Consider the following 25,408-nt stretch of genomic DNA (forward strand, 5'->3'; position numbering starts at 1 on the left):
GCCCATTTAGAAAATAGTCTGTGCTTTTGTTCCTTCTACCAAAGTGCATGACCATACACGTCCCATCACAGTACTCCATCTGCCATTTTTTTTTTACCTATTCTCCTAATCTGTCCAAGCCCTTCTGCAGTCTCCCTGCTTCCTTAACACTACCTGCCCTTCCATCTGTCTTCATATCGTCTGCAAACTTGGCCACCATGCCATTAATTCTGTCATCCAAATCATTGACATTAAAAGAAGCAGTCCCAACACCAACAACTGTGGAACACCACTAGTCGCCAGCAGCCGACCAAAAAAGGCTCCTTTTATCCCCAATTTTTGCCTCCTGCCAATCAACCAATCCTCTATCTGTACTAGTATCTTTCAAGTAATACCATGTGCTCTCATCTTGCTAAGCTGCTTTATGTGCAGCACCTTGTCAAAGGCCTTTGAAAATCCAAATACAACATCCACCAATTCTCCTTTGTCTATCCTGCTTGTTATTTCCTCAAATAATTCCAACAGATTTGCCAGGCAAAATTTTCTCTCAAGGAAACTATGCCCTATTTTATCATGTGCTCCAAGTACCTGAGACCTCATCCTTAACAATTGACTCCAACATCTTCCCAGCCACTGAAGTTTGGCTAACTGGCCTATACTTTCCCATCTTCTGCCCCCCATCCTTGAAGAATGGAGTGACGTTTACAATTTTCCAGTCCTCCAGAATTGAGTGATTCAACTTTTTAAGACGATATAAAATTGTATTAAACCCACAGGGGTTTGGGAACCAACAGATGCCTTGTCCTGATCCGTGCCGGGTCTTTACCATCCCTCCAACCTTCAACTGTCGGAGGCAGAACGCTCGGTCCTCAGTAAGGGCCTCACCTTTGTCCCCCTTCGCCCACACCTCAGCGAGCTCCGTGTTCACCACGATGCGGAACTTTTCTTTCTCCGTCTCTGAGCCTACTTCTTCGGCAAGGACTCTTCCACCCCCACCGATGACCCCTTCTCCCGTCTTCAACCCTCCTCTTCTTCATGGACACCCCGCTCTGGTCTTCTGCCTGCTCTGGATCTCTTTATCGCTAATTGCCGACGGGACATCAACCGTCTCGACTTCACCGCACCTTGTCCCCATTCCAACCTCACTCCTTCCGAACACTCTGCTCTCCACTCCCTCCGCACTAATCCTAACCTTATTATAAAACCCGCCGATAAAGGGGGGTGCTGTTGTGGTCTGGCGTACTGACCTCTACCTTGCCGAGGCACAGCAACAACTCGCGGATACCTCCTCTTATTTACCCCTCGATCGTGACCCCACTAAGGAGCACCAGGCGATTGTCTCCCACACCATCACCGTCTTTATCCGCTCAGGGGATCTCCCATCCACTGCTACCAACCTTATAGTTCCCACACCCCGCACTTCCCGTTTCTACCTCCTACCCAAGATCCACAAACCTGCCTGTCCTGGCCGACCTATTGTCTCAGCTTGCTCCTGCCCCACCGAACTCATTTCTGCATACCTCGACACTGTTTTATCACCCCTTGTTCAATCCCTTCCGACCTATGTTCGTGACACTTCTCACGCTCTTAAACTTTTCGATGATTTTAAGTTCCCTGGCCCCCACCGCTTTATTTTCACCATGGATGTCCAGTCCTTATATACTTCCATCCCCCATCAGGAAGGTCTCAAAGCTCTATGCTTCTTTTTGGATTCCAGACCTAATCAGTTCCCCTCTACCACCACTCTGCTCTGTCTAGCGGAATTAGTCCTTACTCTTAATAATTTCTCCTTTGGCTCCTCCCACTTCCTCCAAACTAAAGGTGTAGCTATGGGCACCCGTATGGGTCCTAGCTATGCCTGCCTTTTTGTTGGGTTTGTGGAACAATCTATGTTCCGTGCCTATTCTGGTATCTGTCCCCCACTTTTCCTTCGCTACATCGACGACTGCATTGGCGCTGCTTCCTGCATGCATGCAGAACTCGTTGACTTTATTAACTTTGCCTCCAACTTTCACCCTGCCCTCAAGTTTACCTGGTCCATTTCCGACACCTCCCTCCCCTTTCTAGATCTTTCTGTCTCTGGAGACAGCTTATCCACTGATGTCTACTATAAGCCTACTGACTCTCACAGCTATCTGGACTATTCCTCTTCTCACCGTCTCTTGCAAAAACGCCATCCCCTTCTCGCAATTCCTCCATCTCCGCCGCATCTGCTCTCAGGATGAGGCTTTTCATTCTAGGGCGAGGGAGATGTCTTCATTTTTTAAAGAACGGGGCTTCCCTTCCTCCACTATCAACTCTGCTCTTAAATGCATCTCCCCCATTTCACGTACATCTGCTCTCACTCCATCCTCCTGCCACCCCACTAGGAATAGGGTTCCCCTGGTCCTCACCTACCACCCCACCAGCCTCTGGGTCCAACATATTATTCTCCGTAACTTCCGCCACCTCCAATGGGATCCCACCACTAAGCACGTCTTTCCCTCCCCCCCTCTCTCTGCATTCTGCAGGGATCGCTCCCTACACAACTCCCTTGTCCATTCGTCCCCCCCATCCCTCCCCACTGATCTCCCTCCTGGCACTTATCCGTGTAAGCGGAACAAGTGCTACACATGCCCTTACACTTCCTCCCTTACCACCATTCAGGGCCCCAAACAGTCCTTCCAGGTGAGGCAACACTTCACCTGTGAGTCGACTGGGGTGATATACTGCGTCCGGTGCTCCCGATGTGCCTTTTATATATTGGCGAGACCCGACGCAGACTGGGAGACCGCTTTGCTGAACATCTACGCTCTGTCCGCCAGAGAAAGCAGGATCTCTCAGTGGCCACACATTTTAATTCCACATCCCATTCCCATTCTGACATGTCTATCCACGGCCTCCTCTACTGTAAAGATGAAGCCACACTCAGGTTGGAGGAACAACACCTGATATTCCGTCTGGGTAGCCTCCAACCTGATGGCATGAACATCGACTTCTCTAACTTCCGCTAGGCCCCACCTCCCCCTCGTACCCCATCTGTTACTTATTTTTATGCACACATTCTTTCTCTCACTCTCCTTTTTCTCCCTCTGTCCCTCTGAATATACCCCTTGCCAATCCTCTGGGTTCCCCCCCCCCCATCTTTCTTCCCAGACCTCCTGTCCCATGATCCTCTCGTATCCCCTTTTGCCTATCACCTGTCCAGCTCTTGGCTCCATCCCTCCCCCTCCTGTCTTCTCCTATCATTTTGGATCTCCCCCTCCAACTTTCAAATCCCTTACTCACTCTTCCTTCAGTTAGTCCTGACGAAGGGTCTCGGCCTGAAACGTCGACTGCACCTCTTCCTAGAGATACTGCCTGGCCTGCTGCGTTCACCAGCAACTTTGATGTGTGTTCCTTGTCCTGATGATTATTTGTGTGATTGGCCCAGTTAGCTTATTCTTCCCCAATGTCATTTAGTTATTGGCACTTCACTGATGGTGTTTAACTTGGCCAGTCCCACCTGATCAGGTGTTTACCTTGCTCACTTTGAATGTTTCCCTTTCCCCTCAGAGGTCCAATGTGTACATGAGACCCAGCAGTACCTGCGTAAGATTGTCCACGAGATAGGTCTGGAGCTGAAATCTTCAGCAGTTTGCACCAGCGTGCGACGTACACGTGATGGGATTTTCACACTGGACGATGCATTAATCAGAACAAACTGGAAATTACAGAGCATATCCACAGCAATCCAACGCAACCAGCCTAGAGTGGAAGCTGCTCTCCTTAAGGACAGCTGGAGACACAGTGGCATTTCTGGGGAAGACATGCCCGCTGGAGTACTACAGAGGTTTCCACTGCCCAGGAACTGATTGGCTGCACTATGCGCACACCTATGGTTACAAGATTTTGATTAGCTCCATCTGTGTTTACTGATCGAGTGAAATGTATTTTTTGTTTCTACAAAGAAATCTACATTAGACAGCAGTCAATGCCAGTATGGTCCTTTCATTTGCAGTACTGTGGAACTCGTGATTTGGATCAGTAAATGTTTCTAAACCAAAGACATCGGGCAAGCAGGCTAAACTGAGTAATACATGTCAGATAATTCTGCAAAAGCCCAACTGGAGACCAGATTAAAATGAAACTCAGTGATTTTACTGTGGTAGCCAGTATGAACAGACGTGTTGAGAGGATCTGTTTTACTTCCCATACACGTAAGACTGACAACTCCAGAACAACTTCTGCTTGCAGTCACATTTCTTTAGCTGTGATATTATAACTCTTATTTGATGACTTTGACAAACCTCACCATCATTACCCCTATTTTATGCCCTGATTAGATAACGAAGAGGGAAACGGTAGGATCCCGATCTCCTCCCGCAGTGACTGTAAGTTCTGCTCCCATCGATTCTCATAGTAGATGTTCAGTACACAATGAGCAGCTCTGCCACATCGTACAGCCCATGGTATCAGGTCTGTTGTTAAAATTTGGATCTTCCTGTGTTAGGGAGACATAAGAATAAGTTAGCCCTCCATAAGAGTCTCATATCTATACTCAGACGTCACTCTCCCAGTGACGTTGTGTTGGGGAACAACTATTCAACATTTGTTATGGATTAATTCAGAACAATTAATATGGAAATAACACATCTATCAGCTCAAGGCAGTGGAGGAAAAAGACAGCAATCCCGAGTCCACAACCGGGAGAACTCAGCTTTGCTCTCATTTGTGGACGTAATTTGGAGAAGGTTCACTGGGTTGATTTCAGGGAGGAAAGGATTGCCTGGAAAGATTTCCTCAGAATTTAGAAGAATAAAAATAATCCTGCAAAATTCTGAGGGAACTTAACAGGGAATATGCTCAGACAAATTTCATTCTAGCGAGGGAATCTAAAGCTAGAGATTGTAAATTGAAAGTATGGCTGAGATAGATTTGGGGAACAGTGGTATGGAGAGCAGATGAGAAACTGGTGCATTGGATCGTCCTCCTGTTCATTTTTAGATTCTTTTGATGCAGTGGCCTGCACCTTGTTTGAAACAGATTGGTTTGAATAAATATGGGAAAAGCCTGAATGGGGTTAGTTAGTATGGTCACAGCAACAAGACATTGGATTCACTCTGAGAACTTAAAAATTTTTTAAAATCTTAGAATAAACATGTTTCTCCATTTAACCCAATAAAGCTGGTGGATTGTTGTAAACCACTTACTGAGTCATTCATGTTCTTAATCTGGTCCCACCCCACCCAGGATCATTAACTCTGGCCAGATCTAGGGGACCTGCTTTATTCCATTCATTAACACCATAATGTCTAACATTGGCAACAAAGTTTGGACAAACAACAAGAGTAATATGTAGAACATCAAGCAGTATGTGACAGACTCAGACACACAGTAGCCTCCTGTTACGTAGCAGAGCCACTGGCCACACTACTCTTGACCACCAAGAGTCCCACTCTTGTAACCTGTCAAGGCGGTAAGTCAATTCTTCAAACCACTGCAAGCCAGAATGCAACTACATCAAGGTAGTGAGATGGGTGGAGACCAGAACTGTAACCACCTCCATCAGCCCATTTGATAAACACTGCGCTGAAGGAGGTTGTGAAGCAGCCCTTTCCCACCACCAACTCAAGAGCCCGCAGAGGTGAAAGCTGACTCAGTGGTGGATGGTCAATGAGGGAGTGGAGGGAAAAAAAACCTCAGGTGTTAAGGTGTTAGTCAGTAGGAGTTGCTGGAGTCCCCAGTGGGCAACAGTGGCCTCTTCCCTGCTAAGGTCAGAAGTAATATAACCTTTGCACCCTGCACAAAGGCAAGTGTGCCAAAACAGGGAACAAAATGCTGAGTGCAACAGCACCGATACTCCCCAACCTCAGGAAACAGAGCAGCACACTGACTCTGAAGCAGCCTGACTCTGAAAAAACAATAGTGTAGCATCTAAGAACAACAGCAGTTAGAATTGAATCTTGAACTAACAAGTGACATCCAAGAATGACAGGGTATACACTCATTGCCCATTTTATTAGGTACACCTTGTTAATGCAAATATCTAGTCAGCCAATCATATGGCAGCAACTGAATACATAGAGGCATGCACACATGGTCAAGAGGTTTAGTTGTTCAGACCGAACATCAAAATGGGGAAGAAATGTGAAGTGACAGATTGTGGAATGTTTGGGGTGCCAGATGGGGTGGTTTGAGTATCTCAGTAACTGCTGATCTCCTGGGATTGTGGAGGAGAAAAAACACCTAGTCAACAGCACCTTGGGTGAAAACACCTTGTTAACGAGAGAGGTCAGAGGAGAATGTCCAAACTGGTTCAAGTTGACAAGAAGGCGATAGTAACTCAGATAACTATGTGTTAGAATAATAGTGAGCAGAAGACATCAAACCTTGAAGTGGATGGGCTACAGCAGCAGCAGACCATGAGCATATACTCAGTGGCCACTTTATTAGGTACAGGAGGTACCTAATGAAGTGCCCACTGATTCTACAGTACTGCGCACAAGTTTTAGCCACATATAGTTAGCATGCCTAAGACTTTCTCGCAGTACTGTATTTGTCAATGTGAAGTGGAGAACGAATTTGTAAATCTAGTGGGAGCAAAGGATATTGAGAATGGTGTGAGTGTGGACTGCTGTGAGACAAGTGGCAGAGGAGTGTGAGGGATGGTGTGGGTGTAGACATACCCAACCCCGAGATACCAAGCAAGGTCATTTCATTCTAAACAACTAGTTTATTGATCAATACAGAATGTCTCTCTGGTGCTTACCACTCCCTCCCCTCTTCCCATCTGTGATTCCCCGTTCCAGCTCTGTCCACCATAGAGACCCATATCAGAATCAGGTTTATCATCACTCAAGTCATTAAATTCGCTTTTCTTTTGTGGCAGCAGTACAGTGCAATACACAAAATTAATATAGTACTCTGCAAAAGCCTTAAGCACTCTAGCTACATATACCTTCCTAAGACTTTTGCACAGTACTGTATATTGTCAATGATAGGGACCTACGGAGCATTGAGAAATAAAGGGTGTACAAGTCCAAAGTTTCTTAACGGTGGCCAGACAGGTAAATAGGGTGTGAAGCAGCATACAGGATACTTGTCTTCATTAGCCAGGGAAAAGACCAAAAGGACAGGTTATAAACATTGATTAGACTACTGCTGGAGTATTGTATGTAATTCTGGTCACATTACTAGAGGAAGAATTTGATCTCACTGGACAGAGTACAGAAACAACTAGAAGAGAGCTCTTAAAATTTGATGAGAAACTGAACTGGCTGGGTTTGTTTTACTTGGAGTGGGGGCGACCAAAGGGAACATGATAAAGATATGCAAAATTACGAGGGGTATAGAAAAAGTAGAAACTCTCCCCAAAGCAGATGTGTCTTAAGATTTAAGAGATATGGAAAAGATCAGAATTAGAATTTTTTCACACGAAGGGTGGTAACATGAGGAACATAATGCCTAAATGAGTGATGGAGGGGGAGCAACTCCCACACATTTAAGTATGTGGATGAAGACCTGAGTTACAACAACACAATAGACCAACAGTTGTTAAATAGGATTGGTATAAAGAAGAACTTGGTGGTTGGCATAGATGTGGTGAGCTGAAGGGCCTTTTTATGTGCCATATGACTACAAGCCAGCTTAAGATTCTGGGCATGGTACCAAATTCAAAACCAATTCAGAGAGGGGCAAGAGAAACTTTTACCTGGCAGATATGCGGAGAGGGCCAAACACAGCTCCCAGAATGCACATGGGCAGACCAGTCTGTACTGCCTCAAACCACTTGACAGCAACCTCACCTGTTCAGTACAGAGAAACAACTGTGTTAGGGGCAATAGTCAGCTGATTTCCATCACCCATCTGGCAGCCCACATCAAGCAGAGCTTTATGCTCTTCCCTATGAGGTAAACAAAACTGAATTTCAGAACATTCACAGCACTTCAGTCAATCATTACACATTACTCATAGTCAATCGTTCACTAACAAACTTCCAGATGAGTCAAAACAATGTCCCTCAATATGAACTTTACAGCAACATTATAAATGCAGTAATTTTCTCCAATTTCCCAAACTAAAGTTGGTTTGCATGCTGAACTGGAGACAATTTTGTCAACTGGATTAGGATTGTCCGATACATGAGAAATTCTGCATGTGCTGGAAATCCAAAGCAACACAGAAGAAATTCTGGAGGAACTCAGCAGGTTGGACAGCATCCATGGAAATGAATAAACAGTCGATGTTTCAGACCGAGACCCTTCTTTAGGACTGGAAAGGAAGGGGGAAGAGACACCAGAATAAAAAGGTGGGGGGGGGGAGGGAAAGGGGGACAGCTGGAAAGTGACAGATGAATCCAGGTGGGTAAGAAAGATAAAGGGCTGGACAGGAAGGAATCTGATAGAAGAAAAGAGTGGACCATAGGAGAAAGGGAAGGAGGAGGGGATGTGATAGGTTAAGAGGTAAGTGGCCAGAGTGGGGAATAAAGTAAGGTGGGGGGGGGGGGGAGAAGAGGAGGGAATTTTTTTTTACCGGAAGGAGAAACTGATACTCATGCCATCAGGTTGGAGGCTGCCTAGATGTAATATAAGGTGTTGCTCCTCCACCCTGAGGGTGACTTCATCATGGCACAAGAGGGGTTCATGGACTGACATATTGGAACAAAAATGGGAACTGGAATTAAAATGTTTGGTCACCAGGAGGTTCTGCTTTTGGGAGATGAAGCGGTCTCACCAATATAGAGGAAGCCGTATTGGGAGCACCATACACAATAGACGACCTCAGAAGATTCGCAGGTGAAGTGTTGCCTTACCCGGTTTAGGGCCCTGAATGAATTGGGGGAGGAGGGGATTTGGCAGGTGTAACACTTGGGCCGCGTCAGGAATAAGTGCTGGGAAGGAGATTAGTGGGGAGGAACAAATGGACAAGGAAATCATGGAGGGAGCGATCCCTGTGGAAAGTGGAGGGAGGTGGCGAGAGGTAAAGATCCCTTTGGAGATGGCGGAAGTTGTGGAGAATAATGTGTTGGATGGGGAAGCTCATGGGGTGGTAGGTAAGGTCAAGAGGAACTCTATCACTATTAAGGTGGCAGGAAGATGGGGTAAGCATGGATGTTCGGGATGGAGGAGAAGAGGGTGAGGGCAGCATCAATGCTGGAGGAAGGGAAACCTCATTCTTTGAAAGAGGATGACATCTCTAATGTTCTGGAAAGGAAAGCTGGATCTTATGAACAGATACAGCAGAGACGAAAAAATTGAGAAAAGGTATTTTTACAGGAGACAGGGTGGGAAGAGGTATAGTATAGTCAAGATAGCTGTGGGAGTTGGTAAGTTTATAAAAGATATCAGTAGACAGTCTGTCTCCAGAGATGAAGACAGAGATTGAGAAAGGGAAGAGAAGTGTTAGAAATATACCAGGTGAAATTAAGGGCAGTGTGGAAGTTGGAGGCAAAGTTGATGAAATTGACGAGCTCAGCATGGGTGCATGAAGCAGCACCAATGCAGTCGTCAATACAGTAGCTCTGCAGTTTCTGAATGTGTTGAATGCTGAAGAGATTGAATAACTGCAAATATTTTAACCTGATCAAGGTGTACACTGGCCCTAAATTTTCCTTTCTTAGCCACGATCTTGCTTAAATATAATGCCTACCATTCTGTCTACTCATGTATTTTAGGCATTTTTTCTGCAGTTTTAGATCCTAACTTCAAGCCTTTCCCAGTTTTTAAAACATGGTGACCAGTTTGTTTTGCGTTTGATTGCAACTCACTGGTGTGGCATAGATACGCTTTCGCCCCAGTCATTCTTCAAGTCTGATGCGTTTGCTGCTTCTCGTGACTCTCAGCCACAAATCAACGTCATTTAACTACCTTTTTTAAAAATCAGTTAATCTATACTGCTGTTATCTTTATATTTCCTCACTCCCTTCCTTCTTATAAGGCATATCATTTACCCTTCTAATTCAAGACAGTATGTTTACCTTGGCTTCCTTTAGACCTTGAACACTGATTCAGTTTTCATTTCAGATTTGCTGTAGCTTCATTGTCAGTTGCTGCTGCTCCTGTGCCAGGTAACTTCCTCAGAAAGACTTAAGTGCCTCCAATTCACCCCCACCCTTTACATCTTTCATCAATTGGGACAAACCTCATCTATCCCTGACTATTTATATCTACAGTAATTTGGCTGGAACTGATCCCATTGTTTTAGATATGGTTAGCTTAACTTTGACGATGTTACTCACCTTCTCTGTGAATGCATAGAACAGGTGGGATCATCAGAACATTTAGTGCCAGTGACTAATCTTGCTTTTGGATTCTATTTCAATCCACTTTTGCTTTGTCTGACCCCCTCTTTGTGAGAGGCTGCAAAGCAAGTGATTCTGTGTTCATCTTTCTAAGATCCCTTTACCCTCTTTTGTGTTTCAGTATTTTCCCAAAGAACATTCTGAGGGTAATACATTCCAATTAAATGGCAAGAAAAGGTAGCCAGGTATACATTGGCAAATACCCTCAAATTACCTCAAAAGATCAACACACAAAACCCACCCCAAGTGAAATGTCTTACCAAGCATGTTAGTGGGCATGCCCAGCAACGTGTGCATGAAGTCGTGCACTTCACGGTAACGCTGGATCACATACGCAAGCTCCTCGTCATCAACAAACTTCACAGGCATCCGACTGTCAGGAGTAACTCGCTGCAAACAGAAGGGACTGACTGAGCTCGTGCCTTTTTAAGAGCCACATGTGTCAAGACAGCATGCCAGTCACAAACACTAATCTCCGGATTCCCAAGTGAGATTTGCCACAGGATAATTAATGAGACAAGCCCTTTGTGCCATTGTAATTCATAATTGCATCTTAATATAGATGCTGATATAACCCTTGGTTTCACTGTGTAATTGTTTCAATGATTAACCCAGTTAGTGACACTGGGTTGCAGGAGTGGCAGGACTGGCAGTTCAATGTTCCGGGTTTCCTATGTTTTAGACATAATAAATGGGAAGGTATTAAAGGGGGAGGGGCGGCACTATTCATTAGGGAAAATGTCACAGCAGTGCTCAGAGAAGACATACTGTTTACTTATCTACTTGGCAATATGGGTGGAACTGAGGAATAAAGAAAAAAGGCTAGCCATGTTAATAGGACTATAATAGGCCTTCAAATAATCAGTGGGATTTTGGGGAACAAATATGTAGAGAGACAGCAGACAGTTGTAAGAAATACAAGGTTGTGATAATAACTATTTTTAATGTTCTGCATATTGACTCAGACTCCTAAACTACAAAAGATTCGATGGGAAAGAGTTTGTCAAATGTTTTCAGAAAGTCTCCTTAACCAATATGGTCCTGACTAGAGAGTATGATGTTCGATCTCCTCTTAAGGAATGAGACAGAGCCACTCTAGTGACCTTAATAATGTTAGTTTCAAGATAATTATGGAGAAGGATAGCTTGGGTCCTTGGATTGAGATTCTAAATTGGAGTAATGCCAATTTTGATGGCATCAAATGGGAACTAGCGGGCATGGATTTGGATGGGAGGCTTTCAAAAGTGAAATACTGAGAATACAGAATCTGTCTGTTCCTGAGAGAATAAAAGGCAAGGCTAACAGTTTGGGGGAATCTTGGTTATTAAGGGAATATTGAGGCACTGGTAAAGAAAAAGGAGGTGGTGTATATCAGGTATGGGCAAATAGGATCAAATCAAGCACTTGAGGAGTATAAGAAATGCAGAACACAAGACAGAAATCAGGAGAGCTAAAAGAAGATGAGGTTGCTCTGGCAGACACTGAAGGAGAATCCAAAAGTTTCTATGGATATATATTAAGAGCAAAAGGATAGCAAGGGACAAAATTAGTCCTCGTGAAGATCAGCATGGTCATCTATCCATGGAGCTGGAAGAGATTAGAGAGAGATGTTTATTTTTTTTTCCACCTGTAAGACAGACACAGAGACTACAGAACTGAGGCAAAAGAATAGTGAGGCCATGGACTGTATTTGAATTAAAGAGGAGGAGGTACTGGCTGTCTTGCATCGAATTAGAGTGGATAAATACCCAGGATCTGACAAGGTGTCTCCTTGAACCTTGTGGGAAGCTGGTGCAGAAATTGGAGGGGCTCTGGTAGAGATATTTGAAACATCCTTAGCCAGGGCTGTAAAGCTGTACGATAGCTGATGTTGTTCAGGAAAGGCTCCAAGAACAAGCCAGGAAATTATGGACTTGTGAATCAGATGCTGGTCGTGCATAAATTATTGGAAGGTATTCTAAGGGACAGGATATATAAGCATTTGGATAGATAGAGCCTAATTAGGGATAGTCAACATGGCGGGTCATACCTAACCAATCTTATTGGTGTTTTTTTTTAAAAGGAGGTTACCAAGAAGATTCATGATGGTGGTGGTGGTGGATGTTTTCTACATGGAATTCAGCAAGGCTTTTGACAAACTCCTGCATGGGGAGCTGGTTCAGAATGTTAAGCTGCTTGGCATTCAAGATGAAGTAGTCAATTTAATCTGACATTACCTTAGCGCAAGAAACCACAGAGTGGTAGTAAATAGCTATATCTCTGTCTGGAGGCCTGTGACTAGTGGCGTGCCACATTGATTATTGCTGGATTCATTTTGTAAATCAGCTAATGATTTCAATTATAATGTCGTAAACTAGAACAGCAAATCTGTGGATGACACCACAGTGGACAGCAAGGAAGGCCACTAAATCTTCGGCTAAAAAATGGCAGATGGAATTTAATGCAGACAAGTGAGGTAATGCCATTTGGAAGAGCAAACCAAGGTAAGACTTACACAATAAAGGGTAGGGCTCTGAAGTGTGCAGTAGAAAAAAGGGGAAAATACAGTGCACATCAGTAATTCCTTGAAAATGGCATTACGACCAGATAGGGTAGTAAAGAGAGCTTTTAGCACATTGGCCTTCATAAATCAGGACATGGAATACAGGAGTTAGGATGTCATGTTGAAGTTGGAAAGATATCAAGCTTGAAAGAATGCAGAGAAAATTTACAAGTATGTTGCTAGGGCTTGAGGACCTGAGTTGTAAGGAAAGGTTGAATAGGTTAGGACCTTATTCCTTGGAGTACAGGAGAATGAGGGAAAATCTGACACAGTTATATAAAACTATGAAGGATATATTTAGGGTGAAAGCAAGCGGGCTCTTTCACCTCAGTTTGGGTGAGGTTAGAACTAGAGATAATTGGTATAGGGTGAAATATTTAAGGGAAATCAGAGGGGAAACTCCTTTACTCAGAGGGTTGTGCAAGTGGGAATTGAGCTGCCAGCAGAAATGGGGGGGGGGGGGGAGAATTGAGTTCAAAAGTCACAAGGTAATAACGCAGCTCTATAACACCATACCATTTACAGTATTACATAGTTCCTTGTCATGTCTGTCCTCCAAAAATGCATTATTTTGTACTATTATGGATTGAATTCCATCCTCACACATCTCTAAATTGAAACCCATGACGCTCTTTACCCTTCACAATGCTATTCAACACGATATGTTCAATGCCTCATTACCATGGACTTATTATACTTTTCTGTAATTTATGTTCTGTTTCTCTCCACTATCACCAGAGCCATTGACACAGTAGCACTCTCTGCTGCATCAGTACTACAGAAGTGGAGATCCACAGTATCATTCTACTGTGTTTTCCTAAACTCATAAGACCATAAGACAGAGCAGCAGAATTAGGCCATTCAGCCCATCGAATCTACTCTGCCATTTCATCATGGCTTATCCCAGATCGCATTCAACCCCATACACCTGCCCTCTCACCATATCCCTTGATGCCCGACCAATCAGGTACCTATCAACTTCTGCTTTAATTATACCCACGGACTTTGCCTCTACCGCAGTCTATGACAGAGCACTCCACAGATTCACCACTCTGGCTAAAGAAATTCTTCCCTACTTCTGTTCTAAAAGGTAACCTCTCAATTTTGAGGCTGTGCCCTCTAGTTCTGGATACTCCCACCAGAAGAAATACCCTCTCCACATCCACCTTATCTAGTTCTTTCAACATTCAGTAGGATTCAATAAGATCCCCACGCATTCTTCTAAATTCCAGTGAGTACAGGCCCAAAGCTGCCAAACGCTCCTCATATGTTAACCTCTTCATTCCTGGAATCATCGTCGTGAATCTCCTCTGGACTCTCTCCAATAATAGATCCTTTCTGAGATAAGGGGCCCAAAACTGTTGACAATACTCCAAGTGTGGCCTGACTAGTGTCTTATGGACATTGAGAAATGACGAGACAAGTTCTCATTTGTCTGCTGCCCCATTCCTATTGTTTGGAATAAATTACTCTTGTTATTAATTGTTTGCCCTGACACTCTGAGCTTTGTTTCTCTATATTAGTGTTTCAACATCAACACTACCCCCCAGCTTTCTACTTACACTTTGACAATGGATGTAAGCCTTCCCCTAGACATTCTTAAGCTTAAGTGATTGGATTTAGAGATGCAACACAAAATTACTTGTTGGACTGTTTCAAAGACGAGACAATTTCTTTTCTTTGGTGAAGGAGCCAAATACAGATAAAATGGTTATTATCACACTGACATTTATAGGAGTTTATAACACCAACTATTCTTCAGATGTTCTGTACAGGAAAGATGTAAATAAGGTTGAAAGAGTAGAGGAAATTTACAAGGATGTTGCCGGGTCTGGAGGGCCTGTGTTATAGGGAAAGAGTGAATAGGTTGGAACTTTATTCCTTTGAATGTGGAAGACTGAGAGGAGATTTGACAGAGGTGTTCAAAATTGGGGGTATGGAAAGGGTAAATGCAAGCAGGCTTTTTCCACTGAGGTTGGGTGGGACTACAACTAGTGGTCATGAATTAAGGGTGAAAGGTGAAAATTTTAAGGGGACCATGAGGGGCATCTTCTTAACTCAGAGGGTTGTGAAAGTGTGGAATGAGCTGCCAGCATAAGTGGTGGATGCAAGCTCTATTACAACATTTAAGAGAAGTTAGATACGTACATGGATGGTAGGGGTATGGAGGGCTATGGTCCCAGTGCAGGTCAATGGGAGTAAGCAGTTAAATGGTTCAGCATGGACTAGATGGGTCAAAGGGCCTGTTTCTGTGCTGTACTTTTCTATGACTATGTCAAAAGCATTTTGGGATATGCTTTCTGAATGCAAAACTTACTTTTGGACAATATACTTCACTGAGACGCTGCCTGTGGTAGAAGCACAACAATGTTCAGGTGAAAGTAAACCTATATCTATATTCTACAGCGAGCCAGGATTCGAACTCTGGATACACACCAAGTTCTCAACGATAAGAATCTGTTCCCATTTCAATAGGCTTGCTGCATTGGGGAAGACTGAGGTAGGCCAGAAAAGCATCAAACTCACATTAACATCAAGAAAGCGGGCATATTCTTTGCCAAATGTTCCTTCGGGCAATTCTTGCAGGCTGGTTAGATCCAGCGTAGATGTGTTGATCCGAGGTCTTTCCCTCCAAACATAAACATCAGGAACACAATCAAATCCTGATCTCAGGAGTGGGTGAACAGCAGAATTCTGGCAGAGGGGTTACACCTAAACCCAAACAATATTGTTGCAGGCAGGTTTGTTAGAACTATTGGGGAGGGTTTAAACTAATTTGGCAGGGGGGGATTAAGCAGATGGGAACGGGAGTGATAGGGATGAGGACAGGGCAGTTGGTTTACAACTAGATGTAGTGTGTAGTGAGACTATGAGGAAGCACAGGTAAATGATAGGGAAAAATTGCAGTCAGTGGGATGAGTTGAAGTGTAACATGGGGCAAAAATCGAAAAGTGTGATGAGTACAGGACTGAGATGTTATACTTGAATGCACGCAGTATACAGAACAAGGCAGGTGATCTTGTAGCACAGTTCGAGAATGGCAGGTATGATGTTTTGAGCATCACTGAGTTGTGGCTGAAGGACGATAGGGAACCTAACATCCAAGGACATGTATTGAAAGGACAAGCAGGTAGGCAGAGGAGGTGGGTGGTATCTGTTGGTAAAAAATGAAATCAAATCCTTAGAAAGAGATGGCATATGATCAGAAGATGTAGAATCCTTGTGGGCAGAGTTAAGAAACTGCAAGGGTAAAAAGACCCTGATGGGACTTACATACAGGCCTCCAAACTGTATGCTGCTCGAAACAGCAACCTGGACGTGGAATACAATATATATTAACGATTTAGACGAGGGAATTAAATGCAGCATCTCCAAGTTTGCGGATGACACGAAGCTGGGCGGCAGTGTTAGCTGTGAGGAGGATGCTAAGAGGATGCAGGGTGACTTGGATAGGTTAGGTGAGTGGGCAAATTCATGGCAGATGCAATTTAATGTGGATAAATGTGAGGTTATCCACTTTGGTGGCAAGAACAGGAAAACAGATTACTATCTGATTAGGGAAAGGGGAGGTGCAACGAGAGCTGGGTGTCATTGTACACCAGTCATTGAAAGTGGGCATGCAGATACAGCAGGCGGTGAAAAAGGCGAACAGTATGTTGGCATTCATAGCAAGAAGATTCGAGTACAGGAGCAGGGAGGTACTACTGCAGTTGTACAAGGCCTTGGTGAGACCACACCTGGAGTACTGCGTGCAGTTTTGGTCCCCTAATCTGAGGAAAGACATTCTTGCCATAGAAGGAGTACAAAGAAGGTTCACCAGATTGATTCCTGGGATGGCAGGACTTTCATATGAAGAAAGACTGGATCGACTAGGCTTATACTCATGGGAATTTAGAAGATTGATGGGGGGGATCTTACCATAGAAACTACAGCACAGAAACAGGCCTTTTGGACCTTCTTGGGTGTGCCGAACCATTTTCTGCCTAGTCCCACTGACCCGCACACAGACCATATCCCTCCATACACCTCCCAGCCATGTATCTGTCCAATTTATTCTTAAATGTTAAAAAAGAACCCGCATTTACCACCTCATCTGGCAGCTCATTCCATACTCCCACCACTCTTTGTGTGAAGAAGCCCCCCCTAATGTTCCCTTTAAACTTTTCCCCCCTCACCCTAAACCCATGTCCTCTGTTTTTTTTTCTCCCCTTGCCTCAGTGGAAAAAGCCTGCTTGCATTCACTCTATCTATACCCATCATAATTTTATATACCTCTATCAAATCTCCCCTCATTCTTCTACGCTCCAGGGAATAAAGTCCCAACCCATTCAACCTTTCTCTGTAACTGAGTTTCTCAAGTCCCGGCAACATCCTTGTAAACCTTCTCTGCACTCTTTCAACCTTATTTATATCCTTCCTGTAATTTGGTGACCAAAACTGAACACAATACTCCAGATTCGGCCTCACCAATGCCTTATACAACCTCATCATAACATTCCAGCTCTTATACTCAATACTTTGATTAATAAAGACCAATGTACCAAAAGCTCTCTTTACGACCCTATCTACCTGTGACGCCACTTTTAGGGAATTTTGTATCTGTATTCCCAGATCCCTCTGTTCCACTGCACTCCTCAGTGCCTTACCATTAACCCTGTATGTTCGACATTGGTTTGTCCTTCCAACGTGCAATACCTCACACTTGTCAGTATTAATCTCCATCTGCCATTTTTTAGCCCATTTTTCCAGCTGGTCCAAGTCCCTCTGCAGGCTCTGAAAACCTTCCTCACTGTCTACTACACCTCCAATCTTTGTATCATCAGCAAACTTGCTGATCCAATTTACCATATTATCATCCAGATCATTGATATAGATGACAAATAACAATGGACCCAGCACTGATCCGTGTGGCACACCACTAGTCACAGGCCTCCACTCAGAGAAGCAATTCTCTACCACCACTCTCTGGCTTCTTCCATCGAGCCAATGTCTAATCCAATTTACCAGCTCTCCATGTATACCTAGCGACTGAATTTTCCTAACTAACCTCCCATGCAGGACCTTGTCAAAGGCCTTACTGAAGTCCATGTAGACAATATCCACTGCCTTCCCTTCATCCACTTTCCTGGTAACCTCCTCGAAAACGCACAAAGCCATGTTGACTCTCCCTAATAAGTCCCAGTCTATCCAAATGCTTGTAGATTCTGTCTCTTAGTACTCCCTCCAATAACTTACCTACTACCGACGTTAAACTTACTGGCCTAAAATTTCCCGGATTACTTTTCGATCCTTTTTTAAACAACGGAACAACATGAGCCACTCTCCAATCCTCCAGCACCTCACCTGTAGACAGCAACATTTTAAATATTTCAGCCAGGGCCCCTGCAATTTCAACACTAGTCTCCTTCAAGGTCCGAGGGAACACTCTGTCAGGTCCCAGGGATTTATCCACTTTAATTTTCCTCAAGACAGCAAGGACCTCCTCCTTTTCGATCTGTACAGTTTCCATGATCTCACTACTTATTTCCCTTAATTCCATAGACTTCATGACAGTTTCCTTAGTAAACACAGACGCAAAAAACCTATTTAAGAACTCCCCCATTTCCTTTGGTTCCGCACATAGCCGACCACTCTGATCTTCAAGAGGACCAATTTTATCCCTTACAATCCTTTTGCTCTTAATATACTTGTAAAAGCTCTTTGGATCATCCTTCACTTTGACTGCCAAGGCAACCTCATGTCTTCTTTTAGCACTCCTGATTTCTTTCTTAAGTATTTTCTTGCACTTCTTATACTCCTCAAGCACCTTATTTACTCCCTGCTTCCTATACACGTCATACAACTCCCTCTTCTTCTTTATCAGAGTTGCAATATCCCTTGAGAACCAAGGTTCCTTATTCCTATTCACCTTGCCTTTAATCCTGACAGGAACATACAAATTCTACACTCTCAAAATTTCTGCTTTGAAGGCTTCCCACCTACCGATCACATCCATGCCAGAGAACAACCTGTCCCAATCCACGCTTTTTAGATCCTTTCTCATTTCTTCAAATTTGGCCTTCTTCCAGTTAAGAACCTCAACCCTAGGACCAGATCTATCCTTGTCCATGATCAAGTTGAAACTAATGGTGTTATGATCACTGGAACCAAAGTGCTCCCCTACACAGACTTCTGTCACTTGTCCTAACTCATTTCCTAACAGGAGATCCAATATTGCATCCCCTCTAGTTGGTCCCTCTATATATTGATTTAGAAAACTTTCCTTAACACATTTTACAAACTCTAAACCATCTAGACCCCTAACAGTATGGGAGACCCAATCAATATATGGAAAATTAAAATCCCCTACCACCACAACTTTATGTTTCCTGCAGTTGCCTGCTATCTCTCTGCAGGTTTGCACTTCCAATTCTCTTTGACTATTGGGTGGTCTGTAATACAATCCCACTAATGTGGCCATACCTTTCCTGTTTCTCAGCTCCACCCATAAGGACTCAGTAGACAAGCCCTCTAATCTGTCCTGCCTGAGTACTGCTGTAATATTTTCCCTAACAAGCAATGCCACTCCCCCACCTTTCATTCCTCTGCCTCCATTACATCTGAAACATCGGAACCCTGGAATATTAAGCTGCCAGTCCTGCCCCTCCTGTAGCCAAGTTTCACTAATTGCTATAACGTCATAATTCCACGTGTCAATCCACGCCCTCAACTCATCCGCCTTCCCCGCAATACTCCTAGCATTGAAATATATACACCTCAGAAGATTTTTACCACCACTCACAACCTTTCTATTAGCGGATTTGCTTGAACTTTTAACATCATTTATTTTCACCCCAGCCACACTGTCAGCTCTGGTACTGTAGTTCCCATCCCCCAGCAAATCTAGTTTAAAGCCCCCCCAATAGCATTAACAAACCTCCCTGTAAGGATATTGGTCCCCCTGTAGTTCAAGTGTAACCCGTCTCTCTTGTACAGGTCCCTGGCCCAGAAGAGGTCCCAATTATCCTGAAATCTGAAACCCTGCCCCCTACACCAGTTCCTCAGCCACTTGTTCATCCTCCAGAGCATCCTATTCCTACCCTCACTGGCACATAGCACAGGTAGCAATCCTGAGATTACCACCCTCGAGGTCCTGCTTTTCAACTTCCTACCAAGCTCTCTATACTCACTCTCCAGGGCCTCCTCACTCTTCCTTGCTATGTCATTGGTACCGATGTGCACCACGACATCTGGCTGATCACCCTCCCACTTCAGAATGTCATGCAATCGATCAGAGACATCCTTGACCCTGGCACCTGGGAGACAACAAACCATCCTGGATTCTCTGTCATGACCACAGAACCTCCTATCTGTACCTCTAACTATCGAGTCCCCTATCACTACCGTTCTCCTCTTTTCCGCCCTCCCTTCTGCACTGCAGAGCCAGACCCAGTGCCAGAGATCCGGCTACTGCAGCTTGTCCCAGATAAGTCATCCCCCCCCAACAGTATCCAATGCGGTATACTTGTTGTTGAGGGGAATGGCCACAGGGGAACCCTGCTCTGCCTGCCCTTTCCCCTTCCCTCGCCTGACAGTGACCCAATTTCCTGTGCTCTGCTCCTTTAGCGTAACTACCTCCCTTTAGCTACTATCTATAATCTCCTCATTCTCCGGAATGATCCGCAGGTCATCCAGCTCCTGCTCCAGTTCCCTAACGTGGTTTGTCAGGAGCTGCAGCTGGATGCACTTCTCGCAGGTGTCGTTGTCATGGACACTGGAGGGCTCCCTGACTTCCCACATCCTGCAAGAGGAGCATTCCAACACCCTGCCTGGCATTCTATCTACTCTAAACAATCTGAACAAAATCTTATTGAAACGTATAAAATTCTAAAGGGATTGGACAGGCTAGATGCAGGAAGATTGTTCCGGATGTTGGGGATGTCCAGAACGAGGCGTCACAGTTTAAGGATAAAGGGGAAGCCTTTTAGGACCGAGATGAGGAAAAACTTCTTCACACAGAGAGTGGTGAATCTGTGGAATTCTCTGCCACAGGAAACAATTGAGGCCAGTTCATTGGCTATATTTAAGAGGGAGTTAGATAAGGCCCTTGTGGCTAAAGGGATCAGGGAGTATGGAGAGAAAGCAGGTACAGGGTTCTGAGTTGGATGATCAGCCATGATCATACTGAATGGTGGTGCAGGCTCAAAGGGCTGAATGGCCTACTCCTGCACCTATTTTCTATATTTCTATGTTACAACAGGAGATAGATATGGTATGCAAAAAGGGCAATGTTACAATAGTCATGTGGCAGTTCAATATATAGGTAGATTGGGAAAATTACAAAGGAGATCAATACTTTTTTAGCCTCACAATTTTGTTTAGTTAATTGTTGACAGGTTTTGAATTTTTTTTTGACTGGACATGAGGCACAATATTTTGTTGATTAGCTCAGAAAATCCTACAATATATTTTAAATTCAGAAAATGAGACAAAATGTGAAAATATTTGTGGGGCTGAATACTTTCTCAAGGTACTGTACTGGGCTTTTTTAAAAAACTGGGATTATTTCATCCATCTACTTCACATTGCTCTGCTATCAGTAGTGGGCTTAAACTCCCAATTCTGGATCTTTAGTCTAGACCTAACTTTTTGATGATCATTTATCACTGGCTGTAACACCTCACTCTTCCTCATCCTCTGCTCCTCTCCTTCACTCTGCTGGGTCCTGCCTTTCATCTTATATATTCTGCCCTCTGACCCTTCTTCAGGTTTACAAGCTCTGCTTTTAGTTTATTAAAATTCATTTTGCAGATGTCAGATTTCCTCATAATGGAAGTCAATCCCATCCAGTTCATGCCAACTCTCACAGCAATCCCATTCACTAAGTTAATTCCCTGTAACTCATTGTCTTGCACATGCTCATCACCCACCTACACAGAGGACAATTTATATCAGACAATTTCCCAACCAACTGGTTGGCAAGGGCACCTTCTATTGTCCTTGAGGTCCTGTTAAAGGGACACCACCTGAGACAGCTGGATCATTCCGACGAAGGTATGAATTGTTTTTTACTTGGGCTCTGCAGCCTAGGTGCACTCCATCGCCACACTTACTGCAGAATCCGATATCCCTCCGCATCGTTTCTCATCTTGTCTCTGAGTTTGCGGATTGCTAACTGTCCTGTAGTTTCAGATAGAACAGCCACCATATCTACAGCACAATGAAAACAGATAAAGCTTAATGAGATGCATTTAATCAGAAAATGGGATTCAACAACTCTGCTGCACAGGGTGCGGTGTAGTTACTTATTTGACCCAAGTCAGTTTGTATTGGCAAAATCTCCTCCACATTTTACGCTAACAGCAATGTGGCTAAGCACGGCACAGCTCCAATGCCATATTCAAGTTGCTGATTAAAAATCTGAGAGTGGTGTCATAACAACAACCTCCCAATGTCAGCAAGACCGAGGAGCTAATTATAGACTTCAGGAGGAGGAACCCAGAGGTCCATGAGCCAATCCTCATCAAAGGAACAGAGGTGGCGAGGGTTGGCAAATTTAAATTCCCAGGCGCTATTATTTTGGAGAACCAGTCCTATGTCCAGCACATAAGTTCAATAATGAACAAAGCACAGCATACCTCTACTTTTTTAGAAGTTTGCAGAGATTCAGCATGACCTCTCAAACTTTGACAAGACTTCTATAGATGTATAGTGGAGAGTATACTGACTGGCTGCATCACAGCCTGGTATGGAAACACCAATGCCTTTGAATGGATTATCCTACGAAAAGAAATGGATATAGCCCAGTCCATCATGAGTAAAGCCCTCCCAGCCACTGAGCACATCTACACGAAGCGTTGTTGCAGGAAAGCAGCAGCCATCATCAGGGACCCCCGCCACCCAGGACATGCTCTCTTCTCACAGCTGCCACCAGGAAGAAGGTATGACAGCCTCAAGACGCACACCACCAGTTTCAGGAACAGTTACTACCCCTCAACTATCAGGCTTTTCAACCAAAGGGGATAACCTCACTCAACAGATATTAACCCTCAACTGTTCCTACAACCTATGCACTCACTTTCAAGGACTCATGTTCTTAATACTTATCGCTTATTTGTTGTATTTTTGTATCTGGTTGAATGCCCTAGATGGACAATCTTTCATGGATTCTGCTATAATTATTCTACAGATTTGTTGAATATGCCCACAAGAAAATGAATTTCAGGGTTATATATGGTGACATATATGTATTTTGACAATAAAATTTACTTCAAACTTTTTTTAGGGGATGTGGACAGTCCTGGCAGCATTCATATTTATTCATTAATTGCCCTTGAGAAATTGGTGGTGAGCCACTGCAGTCCTTCTGATGAAGGTGTTTCATGATTGGGGGGGGGAGGGCAGTCTCAGGGTTCAGACCCAGTGACAATGAAGGACCAGCAGTATTAGGATCATGTGAGACTTGGAAGTGACACTGCAGGAAGGAGTGGTGGCGAGCTGCAGTGAGGGATTGCCACAAGGAGAAACTGCTGTTCTCCCAGCTCCTTGTTTTCTTGAAAAGGCACAATGCGAATTCAATGGCATTGCTAGCACCATTCAGTGACTTTCTGGTCAAAGTCAAATTGTTAATACAGTGGTTGATATCAGGGTATCTCCTCCTGCAAATATTGTGTAATTGAAACACAAACACTCTGTAATACGGGCATTGTACGATGCGTTCTTGACGGGTTACGCGGGCTGTGATCAGGGCACGGTCACACGCCACTGAGAGAACAGCAGGAGATACTCACCGTGGCGGTATGGATCATACAGAGACATGAAGGCAGAGCCGGCGGCCAGCAGCATTTTTTGCAGCGTGTTGGTGGGGATGTGTGTTTGGTACAGGCTGTAATATCTGTCTTCATCAAATGTGTCTGCACTCACCGCTCGAACTGAATGCAGCAGCAGTGGATTATGGGTGCCTGTCATTAGATAACAGCAAATTCAGAAACCAACATCAAACGTAGAGGGTGGGGGAGGAGAGTTGGAGAAGGGAGAGATGAGGGTGTGAAACAAAAAAAAGTAGGTGGCGGCCATTCAGCCCCTCATGCCACGTCCTCAATAGGATCCTGGCTTATCTTTTACCTCAGCACAACTTTCCCACACCACTTGATGCCCTTTATACACAAAAGCCTCTATCTCTGGCTATTATCAGTGATCACGCTGCTAGAGTCACCTAGCACTTTGTCAGCCTGCATCATCATCATTAGGTGCCGTGCCCAGTTTGAGCTTTGACTGCCATGGCCCACACACTCCTGTTTCAGGTCAAGTGGATCAATTCATTGGTATTCATTTCCAGTTCTCTGGCTGCTGTCTCCATCATCATTTGTCTTTGTCTTTCTCTTGCTTTCTTCCCTTCAATCTTTCCCATAATTACCATGCATTCTAACTCCTCTTTCCTAATCACATGTCCAATGAAGTTAAATTGCCCTTTCATGATCTCATACATTATTTCTCTTTGTGCTTGCTCTGTTCATAACATCCTCGTTAGATATTCGTTTCGTCCATGATATTCTTTGCATCCTCCTCAAAAACCAAACCTCTGCTGCTTCAATTTGTTTCCTCATGTTACTGGATATTGTCCAACATTGAGCCAAATAACATAACTGGATAAATGTAACATTTCAGTACTCTGAGGCGGGTTGTCATGCCTAGTTTGGTAAAGCTGTCTTTTGTCACCCCTCTGGTTCTTTTCATGCCCATGTCGCACCTGCCATCTGATGTCAGCCAGCTTTCTAAGTAGCAAAAGTTCTGTACTTGTTTTATGTCTTCCCCATTTATTTTCAGCCTGCAGACAGGATTCTCCTTCTTTTTGGATATCACCATACACTCTGTCTTTTTGCAATTGATAGACCCATTTTTCCAATTTCTTCAACAATTATATCAATTAAGTTTTGTCTGTACTTCTTATGTACTTGCAATTAACAGTGTCATCTGCATATCTGAAATTATTGATGTTTTCACCACCAACTTTGATTCCCAAGACGTCTCTTATTTTTTGTAATATTGTTTCACTGTGCACATTAAATGTCAGCCTGCAGAGAGGCCAAATAGTGGAGTGAAGGAGTGCGGGAGAGGTGAGTTGAGGGGTGGGAGTGAAAGGAAAGAGGGCGAACAGCTGAGGGTGAAGTCTGGGGTGATGGGCGAAGGGACAGGAGTGTTGGTGAGGTAGAGGAGGTGAAGATGGTGGGGAAAGGATAGGTGGAGTGTTGTGTGGTCAGAGGTGACACTGGTTAAGCTAATAGGGAAAGGTGGAGACTGCGGTGGTGGTGCCGTTGACCCGCTGCCTGTACACCAGAGTTCCAAACCCAGCATGTTTACCTGCTCGGATGCCAGGCCTGGGGTGGGCCAGGCAGAGACGGCAGCCGCCGATTCCCAACGACCGGGTCGCCCTCTGCAAGGCGGTCGCCATGGCGTCCGCGCCACCGTCTCCCTACGCCGCCAAACGTGACGTCAACGCGCAGCCGCTTCGCACGTCTCCACGCCCACAGTTCGAAGCCCCACCCACACTTACCCGATGCTCCACCTCCCGGAAGCGCCGGCCAGTCAACACGAGTTGCTACAGAGAGAGCGGCCGCTTTCAATGTTCCTGCATTCTCGCTACCCTA

At 44.4% G+C, this 25,408-nt stretch overlaps 2 protein-coding genes across 4 annotated transcripts in view; one reads left to right on the forward strand and one right to left on the reverse strand.

Moving 5' to 3' along the window:
* Positions 1 to 5,137, forward strand: part of trub2 (TruB pseudouridine (psi) synthase family member 2) — a 25,615-nt gene extending 20,478 nt beyond the window's left edge. For all 3 annotated transcript variants that reach the window (XM_072250665.1, XM_072250666.1, XM_072250667.1), the window contains one exon: positions 3,514 to 5,137. In XM_072250665.1, coding sequence (XP_072106766.1) covers positions 3,514 to 3,812 — 299 coding nt within the window. In that variant the 3' untranslated portion in view covers positions 3,813 to 5,137. The remainder of the gene's footprint in view (positions 1 to 3,513) is intronic.
* coq4 (coenzyme Q4 homolog (S. cerevisiae)) lies at positions 3,904 to 25,310 on the reverse strand. The gene is made up of 7 exons (XM_072250668.1): positions 25,122 to 25,310; positions 23,552 to 23,722; positions 21,875 to 21,971; positions 15,309 to 15,411; positions 10,501 to 10,630; positions 7,652 to 7,745; positions 3,904 to 4,441 (listed from the first exon to the last, which is right to left on the reverse strand). Exons 1-7 carry the CDS (start codon positions 25,210 to 25,212, stop codon positions 4,264 to 4,266), a joined length of 864 nt encoding a protein of 287 aa, XP_072106769.1. The 5' UTR covers positions 25,213 to 25,310; the 3' UTR covers positions 3,904 to 4,263.
* Positions 25,311 to 25,408: the final 98 nt, after the last annotated feature.

Source organism: Mobula birostris, unplaced genomic scaffold (assembly GCF_030028105.1).
Source record: "Mobula birostris isolate sMobBir1 unplaced genomic scaffold, sMobBir1.hap1 scaffold_515, whole genome shotgun sequence".
Lineage (NCBI taxonomy): Eukaryota > Metazoa > Chordata > Chondrichthyes > Myliobatiformes > Myliobatidae > Mobula > Mobula birostris.